At 42.1% G+C, this 21,509-nt stretch overlaps 2 protein-coding genes across 2 annotated transcripts in view; one reads left to right on the forward strand and one right to left on the reverse strand.

Moving 5' to 3' along the window:
- The window catches only part of LOC139468593 (serine/threonine-protein kinase SMG1-like), a 127,178-nt gene that overhangs the window by 61,682 nt on the left and 43,987 nt on the right, over positions 1 to 21,509 (forward strand). The window contains exons 41-47 of the mRNA XM_071250715.1: positions 1,380 to 1,606; positions 1,816 to 1,914; positions 2,558 to 2,708; positions 5,215 to 5,316; positions 5,961 to 6,061; positions 7,863 to 8,016; positions 8,499 to 8,618. Of these exons, the coding sequence (XP_071106816.1) occupies positions 1,380 to 1,606; positions 1,816 to 1,914; positions 2,558 to 2,708; positions 5,215 to 5,316; positions 5,961 to 6,061; positions 7,863 to 8,016; positions 8,499 to 8,618 (954 nt within the window). The remainder of the gene's footprint in view (positions 1 to 1,379; positions 1,607 to 1,815; positions 1,915 to 2,557; positions 2,709 to 5,214; positions 5,317 to 5,960; positions 6,062 to 7,862; positions 8,017 to 8,498; positions 8,619 to 21,509) is intronic.
- LOC139469741 (beta-2 adrenergic receptor-like) lies at positions 14,325 to 15,281 on the reverse strand. Its single transcript, XM_071252010.1, has one exon. The coding sequence runs from the start codon at positions 15,279 to 15,281 to the stop codon at positions 14,325 to 14,327; it is 957 nt and encodes a 318-aa protein (XP_071108111.1).

Raw genomic sequence — 21,509 nt, forward strand, 5'->3', positions numbered from 1 at the left:
CACTGATCAAAGTCATGTTGAACTCCCTCATTCACTGTTGATGTTTGTCCCTCATTCACTGTTCAAAGTCATGTTGAACTCCCTCATTCACTAATCAAAGTCACGTTAAACTCCCTCACTCACTGATCAAAGTCATGTTAAACTCCCTCACTCACTGATCAAAGTCATGTTGAACTCCCTCACTCACTGATCAAAGTCACGTTAAAATCCCTCATTCACTGATCAAAGTCACGTTAAACTCACTCACTCACTGATCAAAGTCACGTTAAACTCACTCACTGATCAAAGTGGTGTTAAACTCCCTCATTCACTGATCAAAGTCACGTTAAACTCCCTCATTCACTGTTCAAAGTGGCGTTAAACTCCCTCACTCACTGATCAAAGTCATGTTAAACTCCCTCATTCACTGATCAAAGTCATGTTGAACTCCCTCATTCACTGATCAAAGTCACGTTAATCTCCCTCACTCACTGATCAAAGTCATGTTGAACTCCCTCACTCACTGATCAAAGTCATGTTGAACTCCCTCATTCACTGATCAAAGTCATGTTGAACTCCCTCATTCACTGTTGATGTTTCTCCCTCATTCACTGTTCAAAGTCATGTTGAACTCCCTCATTCACTGATCAAAGTCACGTTAAACTCCCTCACTCACTGATCAAAGTCATGTTAAACTCCCTCATTCACTGATCAAAGTCATGTTGAACTCCCTCATTCACTGATCAAAGTCACGTTAATCTCCCTCACTCACTGATCAAAGTCATGTTGAACTCCCTCACTCACTGATCAAAGTCATGTTGAACTCCCTCATTCACTGATCAAAGTCATGTTGAACTCCCTCACTCACTGATCAAAGTCATGTTGAACTCCCTCATTCACTGATCAAAGTCATGTTGAACTCCCTCACTCACTGATCAAAGTCATGTTGAACTCCCTCATTCACTGTTGATGTTTGTCCCTCATTCACTGTTGATGTTTGTCCCTCATTCACTGTTGATGTTTGTCCCTCATTCACTGTTGATGTTTGTCCCTCATTCACTGTTCAAAGTCATGTTGAACTCCCTCATTCACTGATCAAAGTCACGTTAAACTCCCTCACTCACTGATCAAAGTCATGTTGAACTCCCTCATTCACTGATCAAAGTCATGTTAAACTCCCTCACTCACTGATCAAAGTCATGTTGAACTCCCTCACTCACTGATCAAAGTCATGTTAAACTCCCTCACTCACTGATCAAAGTCATGTTGAACTCCCTCACTCACTGATCAAAGTCATGTTGAACTCCCTCATTCACTGATCAAAGTCATGTTGAACTCCCTCATTCACTGATCAAAGTCATGTTGAACTCCCTCACTCACTGTTGATGTTTGTCCCTCAGCTGCATGTCAGCCTGCAGCAGCGAGCCCAGAAGCGAAACAGTCTGCAGTTGCGGATGGAGGAAATCAGCCCTCGACTGTCCAGTCTGGTCAGCTCGGTCATCCCTATGCCCGGACTCGGTGTGCTCGGACAGACAGTCACCATAGAGTCTGTCTACAACACGGCACAAATCCTCCCCACGAAGACCAAACCCAAGAAACTGGTCCTGCTTGGATCAGATGGCCGAAGGTTGGTGTTGTAAAGGGCGGGGCACAGGCTCTTCACAGCATGTAGTGAGGGGTGATACTAGGGAGGATTTAGGATTCAAGTCCCGATCAAACCCTAAATATTTGGTGATTACGAAGCTGTACAAATTCATTTTATTCTATTGTTAAACAATTATGGTCAGTGCTTGTTTACCTTTATGTAGCCACTATTCTTGTTTGTGGTCATTTCAGATACCCGTACCTATTCAAGGGCCTCGAGGACCTCCACTTAGATGAGAGAATCATGCAGTTCCTGTCTATTGTAAATAACATGTTCTCCAAGTCAAACAAGTAAGTACCGTCGCTCTGTTTTGAAATCTGATAGTTATGCATGGAAAGCTGTTTTTCACGGAACACTCCAGTCCTCAGTGGTATGAATCCTAACGAGGGACGCATTAACCCCCATGTACCCCGAGTGATCCTGCTACAACAAATTTATCTTACTGACATTTTTAATGTGACATTATAAAAGAATTGACACAAATTCAAAATTGATAGAAAACAACTGTTTGATTGAGCTGAGGTTAATGTGCTATGTCCCATGACATTCATTGACTTGGGGAAAAAAGCATGGGGCTTTTTGCTTTGAAGCGGGGTATAAGGGATATATTCTGCCTCTCAGAACTCCATGTGTGGCCTTAACAGTGCCTCTAGCACAGGGAGATTTATTCCCCAGCTGAGAAATTTATTACCCTCCAAGGCGGGATACACAGTATTTTATCAAGATCACATGGACCAATCAGATCTTATCATTCTGACATGGAGGTGATGTGAATTAGCTTGGCCGTTACTGACTGGGTTGTAAATTAACACTCAATCATTCACTTGTGCTAGCATTGAATGTTAAAGAATCATGAAAGTTAACAGTAAATTTGGACGTGTACCATAATAAAACAGATGTATTTCCCGGTGATAAGCTTCTTTTGTTGTGCAGGGGGACCCGTCAGCTGTACCGAGCTCGACACTACTCTGTGACACCACTTGGACCCCGGTCAGGCCTCATTCAGTGGGTGGAGGGAGCCACACCTCTGTTCGGTCTGTACAAAAAATGGCAGCAAAGGGAGGCAATTGCACAGACCCTCAAGGTAAAAAGGATTTAAATTGTCCTGAAAATGTTTGTGAATAAGTTGAATTTTTAAGCTTGTCCCATGTCACATCTACTTTTACTAGCTGGGATCGCATTCCAGATCAACGTCTGGGGTATCGACATCTTGGGATCAATGCGCTACGGATTGACATTGCAATGGAGCTACACCAGACCACTCCTGTTTGACATGAATATTGCTGCATTCGGAGGATGCTGATTCTGCAGATCGATAGTGATCCTGGTTTTGCTTCCCTTCTACAGGTGACTTTGATTGTTGGCATCATCAGGATCGTTCTCCCTCCTACGATTAAGCCCTCAGCGACAAGACGCATCGAATACGAGGATCGTCCTCACAGCTGGGATTGAACATGTTGATCCGTATCAACATATACATGCCTACTCCAATGCCTACCGTATCCTGACTATAGTGCTTGTGCTGACTTCTACTGTTCTGCGCCTCCCCGGGATTGGTCCTCGGTTCGCTATCGACAGGAGAATCAACCCTCTTCACATTGAGACTCATGTAGTCCCCCTAAAAGATCTACCTCGCTGTCTCCGTATTCGGTTCCTGCCCAACCTACCTGTATCTACCCTGCCTCTGCCTACGTCCTGGGACCACTTCAGCTTTGATCGATCCAGTGCTTCCTGAAATCCTACCTCCAGAGCAACAATTGCTGGGTCCTTATCTCCGTGCCGATGTCACTGCGTCCGAAACAGTGATATCAAATGTTTGTGCAGGAATCTCTTTGTGGCCATTTGTCTCGACCTAACACCTCCTCGTTGACACCTTGACCACTGGTTCATCGAAGAAAAGCCACTCCATATCCACATACTTTCAATTCAAGGCTGTCATTCTGGCAGTGTCCCACTGGGCCAAGCACCTTCGTGCTTCACACGTCAGAATCCAGTTGGTTGATCTATTGGTCGTCTGGTATATCAACAGGATGGGCTCCACCAAGTCAATATCGCTACTGTCGCTGATGCTTGACTTCTACGGGTTGATCAACTCACTGAATGTCCGAGTGACTTCCTCTTCAGACGTGACCAACTCTTATAAGCATCTGATGTCTTGGTATTATTTCGATGATCCTCTTGTGATTGTTGTTGATCATTCCTCTTCTCGTCTTAGCATGCTTCAATCCCTCGGGCGTGGTTGATAGCTTTGACGAAGAGATGCCAAGCTGGCTCACCCTATTCTCCATCAGAGATAGTGGTTTTGTCTGTTTTCTAGATCTGCTTGCCTGAAGACCCCTTCCATATCGGTTATAAATCATACGATGAATCGATCTTTATTCAGTAAACCACATAACACATGTTCTACCCGATTTTATGTTTTGACCTCCGATTAACATAAACTTAAACACATTTCACCTGTAAAGTGTTATAAATTCTTTCATTTGTATCACTGTTTATAACACCAGCTTCCTCGTGTCTGTATCAAGGTTGTATTCTCAAAGAGCTAGTGTAGCTGTGCCCCACTGTCCAACTGTGGGATAAATGAATAGTGTGACACACGATAAGTGTAATAATTTCTAATGTTTACATTGAATTGTATATTTATATACTTATCCTATCTCACACACTCTATGCCGTCCCAACCATCACAGCTCTGCTAGCCTGTCAGCTCTAAGAAAGAGAATGATGTGGCAGGGGGAGTCAGGTGATCAGGTTGTGTCAAGTCACAATGCACTGCGGTGACCATGGTGATACTGGGATGTGTTCGGGTGAAATGTTTTCAGAAGCAGGAGACTTTGTTCAAGCACGTTTCCACATAAGAATCGAAAAAAGGAGGAAGAAATGCATAGTGTGAGATAGGATAAGCATATAAATATGTAGGACTCAGATCTGTGGTTGGACTCTGATCCATGGCAGATTCTCATATCTACTCCACACATTGGGCAGATATTGACGTGTACTCAGATCTATGGCAGATTGTCATATGATATAAATAATGGGCAATTTCTATTGTGCTAAACTTTGTAAAGATTTCTTATATAGGGGTTGACTTTAGATCAGTGTTGTGACTATCATATCCCCTTGGGAACAGCATCGTCAGGTACTTTCCTTATAAATGTTCCCTGAAGTTTCCCTGAATATTTTCACACTTCCCTTCTTTGAATTTAGAGCATTTACACATGGAACTTAATTAAAAATATATTTTAAAAATGGTTTTGGCATAAGGGTGTTTCGCTACTGGTTTCTTCCTTTGCCAGCATGAATCTGCCATGAGAAAACCTTCAATTTTCTATGGTGTCCGGCTCCATTGTTTATGACTGATTGCTTTGTCTATCGGTTGAACTTAAATGGTGTCATCAGAGGCAAGGAGTCATGGCGGCGTCTTAAGCGTGGCGTCATATAACAGTTGAACAGATTGTCAAAGGCGACCAAATGTATTTGGGTAGTCAGGCTTGGTGACTTGATAGAATATTTGAATATACACAGCACAGCAGCCTAAAACAGCATTTACTCATTGACTCTGACTGTATTCTACTGTTTTCCTGCAGATAAGTTCATCAGGACAGAGCAGTGCTTCCAGCAATGCGGCCACCATCCTGCGCCCCAGCGACATCTACTACAACAAGCTCACACCGGCACTAAAGGATAAGGTAGGTGGCCCAATCATCATACCCTTCCTGCCACATGAAACGTGTTTTCCTACCATGAAAATGTATGTGATCCGATGTTGGTGTGTTCCATTTGGATAAATAATATCATTCCGATTTACTGGCGTTATGGCACATTTGATGACAAGAAAGTTTGTTGGTAGCTGATGGCATTACAGGGCAATTTTAGATTTAACATTTCTGTGCATCTGCAAGTCCTAAAAGAACTGTGATATTTATCTCAATGTAAATAGAGCATATCCATGACACCATCCAACTGCAGTGTCACCCTTCTGTGCCATGGGGGCGGTCGGGTAGCCTAGTGGTTAAAGTGTTCGCTCGTCACACCGAAGACCCGGGTTCAATTCCCAACATGGGTACAATGTGTGAAGCCCATTTCTGGTGTCCCTAGCCGTGACATTGCTGGAATATTGCTAAAAGCGGCGTAAAACCATACTCACTCACTCACATTCTGTGTGATATGATGTATGTTATATGTTTCCATGACAGCTGAACCTGCTGGGTAAGAGAATGCCAAAATATATCTACTAGAACAAGGTTCTGATACATATTAATGAAATGTGTTATGATTACAGCAATCCATGTTACATTTACTCATTTTATCATTTTCGTTTATGTTGGTCCAGGGCATTGACAACCTTGACAGCCGTAAGGAGTGGCCACTGAGTGTCCTGAGGAACGTCCTGGAGGAGCTGATGGAGGAGACGCCCAAAGACCTCCTGGCCAGGTAAGCTTGCGAAGCATGAGTCGACATGGCCTTGGAATGACCTCCTCACCAGGTCAGCTCATGATGCATGAGTCGACAGGGCCTTGGAATGACCTCCTCACCAGGTCAGCTCATGATACATGAGTTTTCAGGGCCTTGGAATGACCTCCTCACCAGGTCAGCTCATGATGCTTGAGTCGACAGGGACTTGGAATGACCTCCTCACAGGTCAGCTCATGATGCATGAGTCGACAGGGCCTTGGAATGACCTCCTCACCAGGTCAGCTCATGATACATGAGTTTTCAGGGCCTTGGAATGACCTCCTCACCAGGTCAACTCATGATGAATGAGTCGACAGGGCCTTGGAATGACCTCCTCACCAGGTCAACTCATGATGAATGAGTCGACAGGGCCTTGGAATGACCTCCTCACCAGGTCAACTCATGATGCATGAGTCGACAGGGCCTTGGAATGACCTCCTCACCAGGTCAGCTCATGATGCATGAGTCGACAGGGCCTTGGAATGACCTCCTCACCAGGTCAGCTCATGATGCATGAGTCGACAGGGACTTGGAATGACCTCCTCACAGGTCAGCTCATGATGCATTAGTCGACAGGGCCTTGGAATGACCCTCACCAGGTCAGCTCATGATACATGAGTTTACAGGGCCTTGGAATGACCTCCTCACCAGGTCAACTCATGATGCATGAGTCGACAGGGCCTTGGAATGACCTCCTCACCAGGTCAGCTCATGATGCATGAGTCGACAGGGCCTTGGAATGACCTCCTCACCAGGTCAGCTTATGATGCATGAGTCGACAGGGCCTTGGAATAACCTCACCAGGTCAGCTCATGATGCATGAGTCGACAGGGCCTTGGAATGACCTCCCCACCATGTCAGCTCATGATGCATTAGTCGACAGGGCTTTGGAATGACCTTCTCACCAGGTAAGATCAAGATGCATGAGTCGACAGGGCCTTGGAATGACCTCCCCACCAGGTCAGCTCATGATGCATGAGTCGACAGGGCCTTGGAATGACCTCCTCACCAGGTCAGTTCACGAAGCACGATTCTATTTGTCGCATGGAGATTCAGAGCTAGATTATATCCACAGCATCCAACTGCTCGAACTCTGAGCTGATAAATATGAAGAAGTGTTGACTGGCTTATATCATCTTCCTATTAGAGTGTGAATCATTGCTCATGCTATCAACCACTGGTTTGCTTGGTCAAACCTTATTATACACAGCCAGAATGTTGTAAATTTGTGCTTTGTGTGACATCCACTCACTCCGGTGCTTGCCACTAACTCACTCCGGTGCTTGCCACTAACACTGACATAGCCATGATAAACAAGTCACTTTCGAACCAGTCATGATCTCTTAAAAAGGGCCATGATACACGGGGCCAGTAGGTTCATGGTGGATATTTGTGATCAGATACGAGATAACTATGCTTGTCGTAAGAGGCGACTAGCATGATCGAGTGGTCAGACTCGCTGACTTGGTTGATGCATGTCATCGTATCCCAATTGCGTGGATCGATGCTCATGATATCAATCACCGAATTGTCTGGTCCAGACTTGATTATTTACAGACCATCATCATATGGCTGGAATATTGCGGAGTGCAGCCTTAAACAACAAACAAACAAATATTGTGTGGAGCATGAATTGGATGAATAATATCTTGCTGTTATAGTTTTATTTGTTTTCAATATAGGGCGTCTGTTGATCTGTAGCATCTGGTTGTAAGATGTACACGCAATATGTGTCTGGTAGAGAGATAGGAGATTCATCTTTACCTTGTCTGATCCCCAGGGAGCTTTGGTGTGCCAGCTCGGGTCCCAATGAATGGTGGCAGATCACTCAGACCTATGCCAGGTCCACTGCTGTCATGTCTATGATCGGCTACATCATTGGACTCGGGGATCGTCACCTCGACAATGTACTGGTGGATCTGGCAACGGGCGAGGTACGTCATAAATCTGGATATCTGATGAAATGTGATGACAGTGAGACTGTACCTTCAATTTCAGTATTTAAGTATATGGCTTTAGGTGATAGTATTTCATGGGGAATCTTGGTTAGAATAGGTCCCCAGCAACCTATACTTGTCGAAAGAGGGAACTTAATGAGTCGGTGGTCAGGCTTAGTTACTTGGTTGATTGATCTCCCAGTATCGATCACTGGTTTGTCTGGTCAGGTTCGATTAATTACAAGCTGTCATCATAGCTGCAATATTGCCGAGTGTAGTGTTAAACAACAAACAAGAATTCATTGACCTGATTGAAATTGCATTTCCCCGTGAGGATCACAGGGTAGAACCCCCCCAAACGTTTTGCTTGTTGTAGGATTGGGAACAGTATAGATGGTTATTGTGTGTGGCGATTGGGTGCCGTCATGCATTGTTGCTCATTTCAACAACAGTTGAACTGTTTACTTTTTTTTCACCAGGTTGTCCATATAGACTACAATGTGTGTTTTGAAAAAGGCAAAGGTCTGAGGGTCCCTGAGAGAGTCCCATTCAGGATGACTCAGAACATAGAGACAGCTCTGGGTGTTACTGGCATTGAGGTAAGGCAGCTCTGGTTGGTGTGTGGTGGTCCGTCCGTACACAGGCCCTTGTGTCGTTGCTTAAATATTTCTAGATCAATAAGTATCATGAGTGTAAGAAATGCACTATCGTAGTATACCTTTACACAAGGCTGAACACTACGTATGGCACCGCTTGCCTTGTATCACTGTTTCTAAAGTGAAATCACTTATCAGGCCAGAAAACGTCATATCTACCTTGTCTAGGGTGATTATACTATCGATTCCAATACATGACACCTCCCAATTCTTTATTACTATGAAATAATATCGACCGAATGCTGTCAACTCGTCACTTTGATACCAACTGGGCACACATCAAACCCGCACAGAATCTGTGTGTGTTGGAAAGCAGTGCTCTCATTGGTCGATATTTTAGTTACATATTTGCAATATCTTGAATGGACTATAACATGTGACGAATCGTCACATGGCGCTGGCCTGTGGCAGAGGCCCTATGCTGGCCGCATGGAACTCAGAGTAGGAGAGTGCTGGATTGCCTTGCAAGTCAGTCATGTACAGGCTGTTGTGATCATGGTGATACTGAGTGCAGTGTAAACCTCGCTCGCTCACTCACTCACTCACTCACTCACTCACTCACTCACTGTAGGAGGTACTTATGTGATCTTTTTAATACTTATCTGAAGATAGATAGTTTTTAGGAGACATACTTCGAAAGTAGGATAGTTCTAAGGTGACCTCTTTTTAAAGTAGCTGTTAATATGGATAGTTCTTAGGTGACCTCTTTTTAAAGTAGCTGTTAATATGGATAGTTCTAAGGTGACCTCTTTTTAAAGTAGCTGTTAATATGGATAGTTCTAGGTGACCTACTTTGAAAGTAGCTGAATATGGATAGTTCTTTGGTAACATATTTTGAAAGATGCTGAATATGGAGAAATAATTGCCCACATGTTTTTTGAGTGCAGATGTGATTCTGCAGATTTCAGGTTTTGTAAGACATGGTTAACTTGTTTGTTTAGTGTCTGCAAGTGTTGCTGGTGTGGGGGATGAGAAGTTTTTAACTCCTTAATTAACGAAGGTTTAAATTTCAAATCTTTACATCACATCATGCCTTATGTGTAAAGAAGGCAGCAGCTTGTTGGTTTTGTGGTCCTTGTGGTCCTTGTGTTCGGTGTTGGTTCTGTGTGTTGGTTCTGTGTGTTGGTTCAGTTGTATTGACAGAGTACAGAAAGTGGGAAACCCTCCATAGCCATGACCCAGTCCAGCTGGGAATAGAACTGCTCAAACAAACTGTAATAGAGCAGCTTCCATCTTAGGTAACTCTGTCAGTTAGATGTGGGAGAGAGAGAGTGTGTGACAGGTTTGATTGATATTACAGAAGTATTGATTTGTTAATGGGAACACTTTCAGGTGAGCAGCCAATCAGATCAGGTTTCACATAATCTGTAAGCCTGGCAAAGATGCATGAGAATGGAAGTGCTGTATGCTCAGTAGTAATTTTCTGTGGAGAGAACGAATACTTGATAAATGATCTAAGTGGTGTTGGTGTGACCCTCCATTTACAGAGCTAATAAAAAGCAATATGACTTCAAGCGGAAACTGGAGTGTAGTTGTTTTTCATTGCTACATCAAAGCTACATTGCAACTGGACACTTTTTATGATCCAAGAGTAGAAATTTTAGATGATGATGATGATGATGATTAATATGATGCTTAAATGTGATAGGTATGTTGTAATAGGATTTGCAGATGGTAAAAAACAATTTCCTATTGTGTCAGAGATCATGGTTTTATTTCATGTGAATTTCTTTGCAATCAAATTGATCCACTCGTTTCCATGGACATGGCAGTATTTTCCATGGGAATTGCCTTTCATCTAAGTCAACACAATTTACATGTATTTCCTGAGCCTGACTGGCTGGGTGTTTCATGCAAGATACTTAGCCATGAGGCCATTCGGCTGAAACGCTGGTTCTGATATGATACACATCCATACCTCTGTCCTTTGATCTGTTTGGAAATGGGGAAATACAGTAACATTAAAGTTAGCTTATGTCATGGATCTTTGTTGGTCGCGCACACACACACGCACGCACGCACGCACGCACACACACACACACACACTGCAGTGAACTTAACTCATGAATATCTACTTCCCACTTGTTCTGCGCGTAGGTGCAGCAATGTTGACTTTATAGTTTGAAATATTATAATGGCTTCCACTGCAGTGCATTTTATTATAGCATACATCCTTTGCAATGATCTTTTCTGTCAGAAACAATTGGACACATTGCTTTTTTGATGTTTGATAGATGTTCACAACATCCTCCTTCAGTGTTATAAAGTGTTTATTTTGAAAAAATAAAAATGGTGGTCATGTGCATGGCAATAGAATATCCATATCTACCACTTGTTCGTGCTAGACGAGTACCAGGACTGGTCAAAAAGTTCTAAGCGTCACTAACTTTTAAGTATGGGCCATAACAAAGTGAACTTGTCAATGTAGTACATTGTTGGAGTAGCTCATTGCAAGTGTAGTTGTTCTGTTGAGGCTGTTTGTATATTAGTGACGTGACAGCCAGTTGAATGTGATAGGGGGCCAAATGAACACAGAAATGGAAAAGAAAGAGTACCAAGCTGTTATCAAGTTTTTGACTTTACAGAAAAAGTACTCCCCAAGAAATTCAGGACTGCATGTCACAATTGTATATGGGGATAAGCTGTGATATGTTTAAGGCTGGGAGAACAAGCCCTGATGATGACCCTAGGTCTGGACGTCCATCAACTTCCACTGATGAAGATTGAATACAAGGAGATAGAAAAAACTTATGCTGTCAGATAGACGTATTACCATTGCTGAACTTGAGGAAGACACAGGTCCAAGCCATGGATCCATTGAAACTATTCTTCATGAACAAAAAAAGAATAATATATCTGCTCATTGGGTGCCTAAGTTTCTAAATTCGGATCTTAAGGAAAGAAGAACTGACATTGCCAGAGACAATTTAGTGCATATTGAGGAAGATTTTGTCAAATTCAAAAAGAGATTAGTAATGGGTGATGAAACATGGGTCTACCACTATGATCCCGAGTCAAAACATCAATCCATGGAATGGCACCATTCCACTTCTCCAGCACCAAAGAAATTCAAGTCTTCAAGATCAGTGAATAAAGATATAACCACCGTATTTTGGGATGCAAAGGATGTGATCCTTGTTGATTACTTAGAAAGTGAAAAGACAATTACCGGTGCCTATAATGTTGATTTGCTTCATCGTCTGAGAAATTCTATCAAAGAAAGGTGGCAAGAAAATCTGACTGCTGGAGTTCTACTACTTCATGACAATGTCTCTCTTCACACCTCTCGACTTGCAAAGGAGGCTGGGTGACAAAGTGGGCTTGAAGAGCTTCCTCACCCTCCATCCTCACCAGACCTGGCATAAAATGATTTCTACCTGTTTCCTAAACTGAAGGAACACCTTCGTGGAAAGCTCTATGATGACAACTATGACCTTAAAGCTGCTGTGAATGAGTTTTTCAAGGTGGCTTTAGAAACCTTTTTCCTGACTGGAATTGAAAAGCTTCACTATAGATAGGAGTGAGTGAGTGAGTGAATATGGTTTTACGCCGCTTTTAAGCAATATTCCAGCAATATCAAGGCGGGGGACACCAGAAATAAGCTTCACACATTGTACTCATGTCGGGATTCGAAACCGGGTCTTCGGCGTGATGAGCAAATGCTTTAACCACTAGGCTACCCGACTGCCCCACTATAGATATGATAAGTGTATTGAAAAGCAGGGAGATTATGTTGAAAAAAATATTTTTAAAAAAAATTCACAATTGTTGGATTTGTTTGTTAGGCTGAGAAATTTTTGACCAGCCTTCATAAGAGTATTCGTTACTTTATACAGCCTCTTTGGTCGGGTAGCCTAGTTGTTAATGCGTTTGCTCATCACACCGAAGATCCAGGTTTCGATTCCCGAGATGTGTGAAGCCTATTTCTGGTGTTCCCCGACGTGATATTGCAGGATTATTGATAAAAGTGGTGTAAAACCATACTCACTCACTTGCTCACTTATACAGCCTCTATCTGTTAGGGTGATCTATCTGCAATTTGATTGGCCAAGGTCACTACTTGTTAAATAGGCATTTAAGACAGCTTTTGACCACATAAGCTTAAAGGGAAAGTAAAGTGAAAAAATTGACTGTGACTTCTTTCAGAATATCAATTTTCCTCGATACATTAGGTCACTTTCTGAGAGGAAAAAAATTCATAACATTCATTGAAAATACTTCAATGTCCAAGTGAAATAGCTGAAATCACACGCTTTTTAATCAGACTCCAAAACAAAACTATGTGGAGGAGTGGCCTAAAGCTAGCGGCTCAGCGGTGCATGACAAATGTTTTCATTGGCTGATATGTAGACTTGGTTGCAGCATATAACTACTATATTATCTATCTTGCAATGCTTAGCAGCTATACGGAAATGTCATGAGGCAGTCCATCAAGAGGAAATCTAATGGTGTGGCTATTTCTATAAATCCTACACCAAGAACATAGCATACATTGCTGGGTGTATGCTTCTGGAGTGCTTCAATGATGGCAATTCGGCTCGTCAGCTTTTGACATGTCTAGTGTGTTTGTCATTTCTCAGGAATTGTGTCAAGTCATTAAATTGTCACTTTCTCTAGAAATGTGTCATAACGTCATTATGCTGTCACTTTCTCCATTGATTGGTCCGAGGCTGCACGTTAATGCTGTCTATATGGAACGTGCATAGGAGTGAGTGAGTATGGTTTTACGCCGCTTTTAGCAATATTCCAGCAATATCACGGCGGGGCATAGGAAACAAAGTTGGGTATTATGGATTCTGTATGTGAAGGATGCCTGCTGGTTTGTTTTTGTGTTCACTCCACATCTCTCACAGTGGACGGTTCTCTACGGACACGTTAAGTCAATCAGACAGTCAGTGAAGTGTTGCGGCCACAAGTGTGAGACTAAAAGCAAAAAAACATCAACGACGTAATGACACGTTGAAATCTTATATTCCCATTTTACATATTGCTTACAGCAAAAGTGAAAGGAAGTATGTGTCAAAAATGTTTGAACTATCACCTCACCACATCTAAACCCTGTTGTGTCGTCTTAGTACCTAATTACGTCATCAATGTAGAAATATGTATCACACATATTTGTATTCATTTGCTAAGAAACAGGCACACTACTATATAGAAACTACGTTTTCTTACTTTTCATAAAATATCTTAAAAAGTTAAATACTAGTAATTGTACTGAATTCCCGACATGGGTACATACATACCACATGAAAGCAAGTTATCATGAGTTTGTTACAAACACTGGTCCAAGCAAGCCATGAAGACTAAGCGCGCGCACACGCACACGCACACGCACACGCACACACACACACGTGGACTGCCTGTAATATCACTGTGACATGAGTATTGACGTCAGGCTAGTGGGACGAAGCAGAGTAGCGTACACTTCGGATCAGGGTGTTAGGCAAGCAATAATTATGTTGTAGTTGCAATAGTTACATTGCAAGAGGTAGAACCACTTGATGAGTTCTTTGTATCAGATGTAAAATATATAATTAGTTGACGATCCTTACAATTACTTACAACATAAGCCCCATGTGATGATGTCAACCCAGGACTTGGCCAGCGAAGCCATCTCATCTGGTTTCTATGTCCTTGTAGTCTGTTCTAACTGATTGATTCAACAGAATTGATATTTGTCTGTTGAGGAAGATGCTCAAGTCTAAGCAGTTTTTTGATAGCGCTGCGGAAGTCCGGATTCTTCCATGTGTAGATAAATGGATTTATGGCTGAATTTGAAATGCCCAGAAAGACCGCAAAGTTGCCCACAAATGCTCCAGTGACGGAGAACTTGTACACCTGGACCTCCTGAATGATGCTGAAGGGTAGCCAGCAGATGGTGAACACAATGGCGATGATGATGCTGAACTTGGCCAGCTTCTTGTCCTGGAGGAACCTGCGATCAGATGCCATGTTCTCCGTTGCAATCTTCCTCTTGTGTCTGCGGACAACGATGTAGATGTAGGAGTAGCACACCATTAGGAAGATGGAGAGGAGGAGGTCCTCGGTGTGGATATACAGGCGGTACTTCCTCTCCGTCACAAGCTCATACAGACACAAGTCAGCGGTGTCCCATGTGTTGATGTCAAAGATGATCGGGACGAGGGCGTTGGTGAGGGCGTAGATCCACATGATGGCGATGAGGACATATGCCTTGGTGTTGGTCATGATACTGGGGTACTTCAAGGGGTAGGTGATGGCAATGAAGCGGTCGATGACGGTGAGGCAGAGGGAGTACAGAGCTGCCTTGCTGAAGAGGTTGACGAACTGGAATCGGAGGATGCAGAGTTCTTTCACATGTTCCATCCAGGGCTGAAAGAAGAAAGAGATCTGGAAGGACATGGTGATCCCGAGGATGAGGTCGGACAGGGATAGATTGGCCACAAACATGCTGTTGATGGTCTTCAGTTTGCGGTACTTGATGATGGCAAGGATGAAGATGCTGTTGCCCCCCACCATCACCACCATCATGATGAACTGCCCCGTCATCAGGCCTATAGCTAGGGGGGTGAAGCCTCCATTGGATTTCCCCGGGGCTGCAGACACTGCTGTGCTGTTGTTCATTTGGGAGTGTTTTCATCTATCTGAAACACATGACAAAAGTGGCATTTGAGTTTCATTTTTGCAAGGGTTTTTCAAAATGTTATCTTCCTAAATTAATGATTTCATATAGACAGAAAGGCCAGTATGTTGCTGGATTTAGTTAACAGAGAATTAGTCAACATGGTAAAGTGTGCAAAATGGTTGAAATTGTTTCCGTGATTGTTGATTATATTGGAAATGGAGAGAATTATCAAACAATGGCCCTCAAGTTATCAGGCAAAGTGAGGGCCACTGCCATTCTACCATGAATTTGGTAAATAATTGATTTTGTTTGGTCAATCAGAGGTATCAAATCACAATAAACCCCCTCTGACTGAACCAGCCAATATGATGTCCGCATCACTGCAGAAGCTAATATTTTTAGAATGGTACTTCTTATACAGTCATTGTCGGTAGGCATATTTAATCAATTATATGTACTATTATATGCTACAAAATGCAAAGTTGTGTGTACTACAATGTTCAAAGGATGTAGGGCAATATTTTCATTCAGAAAACAGGATAGAAATATGCAAAGAGGATGTATTTCTATCTTTGAGGACAACCTTGAGCTTGCTATTCGGCACTTTTCTTTGTACGACTGTGATGTCCTACCTTTTGCGTCACAATGAGCGACATGATGTCATAATAGTGAAAGGGCGGTCGGGTAGCCTATAGTGGTTAGAGCGTTCGCTCGTTACGCTGAAGACCAAGGTTCGATTCCCGACATGTAAGGGTGAAACGATACACCGATATTCCGATGCATCGCGACACTTGACCAACGACACGATACACATGGGTCTATATATCGATATGCCACGATACGGAATGCACATCTTACTACAATGTTCCCTGGCTATTGCACCTTTCAATATAGCGCTAACTCTGTTATAGAGCGCAGTAACGCATGGCTTCCAAAGCTTACATGCATTTTAATAAGCTCAAGTTTTTTCACTGACAGGATGTTTTCCCAATCACAAAGAACATTATCAGCGCGAGCAGGGAACACCGGAAATACCAGTCAATAAATCCGAACTCAAGTACACAATTCAATCCTATTAATATACGATCTGGTTATAAAAATGTGTTCATTGTATATCTGGACTCATGTTTGTAATATATTTTATTAATTTCATTCAAAAGAGTACTCTTTTTTTTATCGTTGCGTATCGAAATACGTATCGTATCATGACAAGCATATCGAGATACGTATCGTATCGTGACCTTCCTGTATAGTTGCAGCCCTACCGACATGGGTACAATGTGTGAAGCCCATTTCTGGTGTCCCCTGCCATGATATTGCTGGAATATTGCTAAAAGCGTTGTAAAACCGTACTCACTGACTCATAATTGTGATGTGTGCTGTAGAACAAAATCTTTGCAAGGCTAACTTAGTTTTCTTTTGGGGGGTACCCACCTCATGTTAGCATGCTTTCAGTGACTGTCAAAGTTTGTGCGAAGTATTACAGAGTAAACAAACTGCTTGAGCATATAGCGCCATGTTTTGTTTAAATTCTGTTGTCAGTTATTCTGTAAATACTGACACATTCAGTGTAAACAAATTGCTTGCGCATATAGAGCGCCATGTTTTGTTTAAAGACTGTTGTCAGTGATTCTGTAAATTCTGATCAACTAAACACTCAAAACACTGGACTCAAGCCATGCCCCTTCATGCATTACATGATGAGTATTGCTCTGTCGACTCGCAGGGTTGCACGGGGGCACCGGAAGTCAACAGAAGATATTTAGGGATTGATGAAGAAAGCAATAGTGATTTAGATGACTAAACAGTTGGCAGATTGCAAATAGAGGATAAGTCTGACACTACTGCGAAGTTCCGCATTTAGGCAGTAGTCTGATATTCTGACCTTCCTTGCAGGTTCCAGTGTCCATCATTGCACTGTCAACCACCTATATCAATTCTAGTGTCGGTGACCATGAAAATGTGCAAACTGACATTCAAATAGCTATAAACATTGACAGAATTGAAGGTCAAGGTCAAATGACATCACAGACATCAAACGGTGGCATGTTTTGATGCCACACTGACCTCTGTTGTGTTCTTGCCTCAATAACAACTACTCACCATGTTCTGTTTTTATTGGGTTCTCAGAGGGTTCTCAGAGGGATATTGTCATCCTGAGGGCAAATTCTATCTGTTCTAACTTTAATACGTAACAACACCATATTTTTCGGGTTGAAGTTGACTTCTCCACACAGAAGGATGACTTGTGTGTATGTCACAGTGAAGTGCAAGAGCCTGGGCCCGACCCGACCCGACCATCTCGCATGTTGCCCAGTCTCTGTGTAGAAGTTGACCTGCAGTACCAAGATATGGGACTATGAAATTTTTCTGGAAAGGATAATCTGTTTCATCTGGCAACGAACACCAGCTGGTGTCCCAGATCTGGAGCAACTTGGTTCAAATGACAACCTGTGGGTGACCATAAGCTGGAAGCAATGGTTATGGCCGGGGATTCCAAAGCCAATTTGTCCTCTGACAATAGCATCCGTAACCATAATGTGCGATATTACACGATTCAGTCACTTTCAAGTAAAGGCATCCCGTCAAATCAAATAATGCAAGTTACTGGTCATAAAAACATCCATTCAATAAACGCATACTCTCAAATCACCCAAAGTCAACAGTGCTGCATTTTCAACATTCTGTCAAGTTCCTGTGCACCAGTTGAACCTGTAGCTAGGCCTATGTCCATGAATGCACTCTCCACTGCCATTTGTATCTCTAACGTGGTCCCCGTGTTATATTCATCGGTACAAAAACATGACGTGGTTCTGTCATCCAATTCACAAAACAAATGCTGATATGCTACACAGTAACACTCCCTCTTTTCCAGTCCAGCTTACGGTGGTGTATTCAAAATAAACATTTGCAAGTCTGACCAGTCTTCCGTTGAACACACTCCTTCCAAACGTCGCCGGATCGTAGATACATCATGCGATTCAGAATAAGTGTACACCACTGTAAACTCTTCTTCCCAGCACAGAGCGATGTCTTGGTTTTCATACGCTTGTGAACAGTAACTGGAAGTTCCTTCTGTAACTTCGTGCCGCAAAAACACTGATCACTTCAAGGTCAGGGTTGCACCCCTTCCAGTGTTTATATTTGACATTGACTGATATTTAAAAACATTTGTTCACATTAAACAATTAAACATATTTGTGGAATAATTTTGACTTGAAGATCATTTCATGCAAATTGTTTGAGTTGACAATGTAGAAATTGCAAGATTTTTCATTTCCACTCTGTAATGATGTAAGCCGGCTGTTCGTGCAGTGACAAGCGCTGAACATGTAAATAGTTTGAAGTAAACTGCACATGTTTGATTCTTTATCAGATATCCTATATCACCTACTGTGAAGTACTTAATGTTTATATTAAATGAAAACAAAACGATTCTCAATGCTGAATGATGGAATATTTAGTTTAATATTCCAAGGTATGTTTCAGTTGAACTATTTTACTATCGTGGAATCATAATGTAATTGGACTGTGCTTTGGTGAAATTCCAGGAATTTGATGCCGTTTTGCATGCGTAGTAATATGACAAAAAGTGACTTTGCCCCTCTCATATTAGGGTGAATGTAGGTCTTTGTATTTAGCTACTTACATTAATAGTAATTTGGCGATAGGTAATAAAAACAATAAACTACTCGTGACGAGGAATGATGGAGTATCTGTCCCTGTGAATTTATTTTTGTGAGTCACATGCCAAGGCTCATGACTTAATACGAATATTTTACATTTGATTATTGCCAACAGTGTTCTGGTGAGGCAGCTCATAATATTTACACTCAGTGGGACACTGGGCGCATTCATGTAGATGGGTTTGTTTTGTTGGATTGTGCGAGTGAGTCACTGACTGTTTCAGAAATAGTTTACATCACACGGACTTCTGCTTCACAATTATTGAACGCAAATGTCCTGATTTCCTTGCCGGATGCGTCTCAGTATTCTATCAGCGCCTCTCATTGGCGGAAAGTCACAAGTGGTCCAATCAGAATCGATCTTACACATCTTTGCAAATGTATTCATACTACTGATGATGCCAAAGATGTTTCTGCCCCAAATGACCCCCGGATTGCAGCATCGCCGACCACAAGTTATGTCAGGGATACACAGAATTAATCGTATGGCGCACCTGACAATGACTTGGTTACAGACTTGGGAAAGGTAGAAAATCTAAGAACGGTTGAAATTTTCAAACATCCTGGCTTTGACATTGAGGCTAAATATGTGACATGAGTTCTTGCTGCCATACGTTACATCTGAGAACCATGTCATCAAGCACACAATCAGGGCTAGGTCCAACCGTGAAGGTCTTTTATTCATAATGCAACAATGGTGTTGTTACTGTTAAAAAGAGGTTTGAAGGTGGGATTATTAACTTGAACAGGCATACGACTCAAAAGGTGTTCAGAACCAACCAATACTTTCGTAGTACTATACAGATCATTAAATATAGTAATTAAAGAATTGGATGGTACTTAACTTCTTTTGAGTAGAATATTTAACGTGCCAATAAAGATAACCATGGGCTTTCATAAACAAGCTAAGGACTGGTTAGATTTAGTGCATAACAAACACTGGCTGGATGAGACCCAAAGTCCTATCTCCATAAAAGGTGACTGTGCTTGTCGTACTAACGGGTTCGGGTGGTCAGGCTCGCCGACTTGGTTGATGCATGTCATTGTATCGCAATTGCATAGATTGATGTTCATGATGTCGATCCCTGGATTGTCTGGTCCAGACTCGTTTATTTACACACTGCCGTCATACAGCTGGAATATTGCTGAGTGCGGCGTTAAACAACAAACAACCAAACACAAGGATTACTGTCTCACAACATGATTAGTTTTAAACAAACAGCCTAAGAAGTTGAGGTAAAGACTAATCAACTGAAAGGGTTTTAATGATGCTAGTTGAGATTTGCGCACATCTGATATTGTCACTGGTAGTTTGTGTGGTTCCAGTCTGTCATGATAATTGATTGATATCTTGATAAATAAATATTACCATGATTGTCAGTGTACATGTATTGCCAATCTGAAATACACGTCTCCTCAAGTCTGGATTAATGCACATCATCACAGTCGTCAATAGAAATGTTTTGCAGTTGACAGAAGTTGTCCTTGACAGGAAGTGATGGCATTGACATCGTCTGTGAAGTGTAAACAGCATCGTCTCTATCAACAGCAGCTAGGATGGCGGCATGATGCAAGTGATTATGCATATTGTCAATAGCACTGTAAACACCCCGAGTCCCCAGTGACCATGCATTTCCCTTATAGTGTAGGATCAATTCCCTCACTTCCTCCTGGCCGAGGGGCTCCAGTATAATGGATTTCAACCTTAGACGAGGGCAAATATCCTCATCAATTTCATAATAAGTAAATTGCAAATATCACGAGTGATAGATTGGAATACAGGCAGGAACTATGATGGTCAGAAGGAATATTATTCTATTGAATGTTTTTCTGTTCAGAACATAGATTTATTCGGTTTAATTGATAATGTTTTAATTGGAATTAAAGCTGGATGATACACATGATTGGGGTCGTTGATTGCTGAATACTATTTGGTAGTAATAAGAAGTAGTTGGCCTCATCTTACAAATCTGCAAAAAAGAAATTATTTCTGAAACCTTCATTGAACTGTTGATATATATAGCTGTTAAAGATGATAAAAGGGAAAAATGGAGTCCTAGACACAAGTTGGTGTAGCATATAATTCAACTTGTTGATTATTCTACATGACACATGACAGTTTTATCAGCATACAGGTGCTATGGAAGGGATTTTGGAATGATATGTTTAAACAAGTGATTACTTGTCCTTTCTGTTCAGTGAGTGAGTTGGCATTAACGCCGCTTTTAACAGTATTCCAGTTATATCACGACGTGTCAGCTTAACGTGGGAGGAAACCCCGAAGTGATGCAGGTTTCAGACGTTTACCACTTCGGTGAAACCCGCGAGCACGTGTATGGTGCTGACAAACCTAGAAACATAATGGTGGCGAACCGGGATTTGAACCTTTTTGTTCAAACGTGAACCATCTGAATGTAATTGTTTGGAACATTCCATGGTGCTTCCGTCCCACATCATCTCTCTCTTTCAGTTGGATGTTAATTTAAGGTTTATCCAGATTGTTGAACACTTGAGCCTTTTTGAGTCCAGACAATCTACAGA

Source organism: Haliotis cracherodii, unplaced genomic scaffold (genome assembly GCF_022045235.1).
Source record: "Haliotis cracherodii isolate W230 unplaced genomic scaffold, xgHalCrac1.p SCAF_2, whole genome shotgun sequence".
In the NCBI taxonomy this organism is placed as follows: domain Eukaryota; kingdom Metazoa; phylum Mollusca; class Gastropoda; order Lepetellida; family Haliotidae; genus Haliotis; species Haliotis cracherodii.

What these genes read in the sequence shown, in the direction of transcription:
- LOC139469741 (XM_071252010.1), bottom strand. Translation starts at nt 15,281, where the DNA reads ATGAACAACAGCACAGCAGTGTCTGCAGCCCCGGGGAAATCCAATGGA.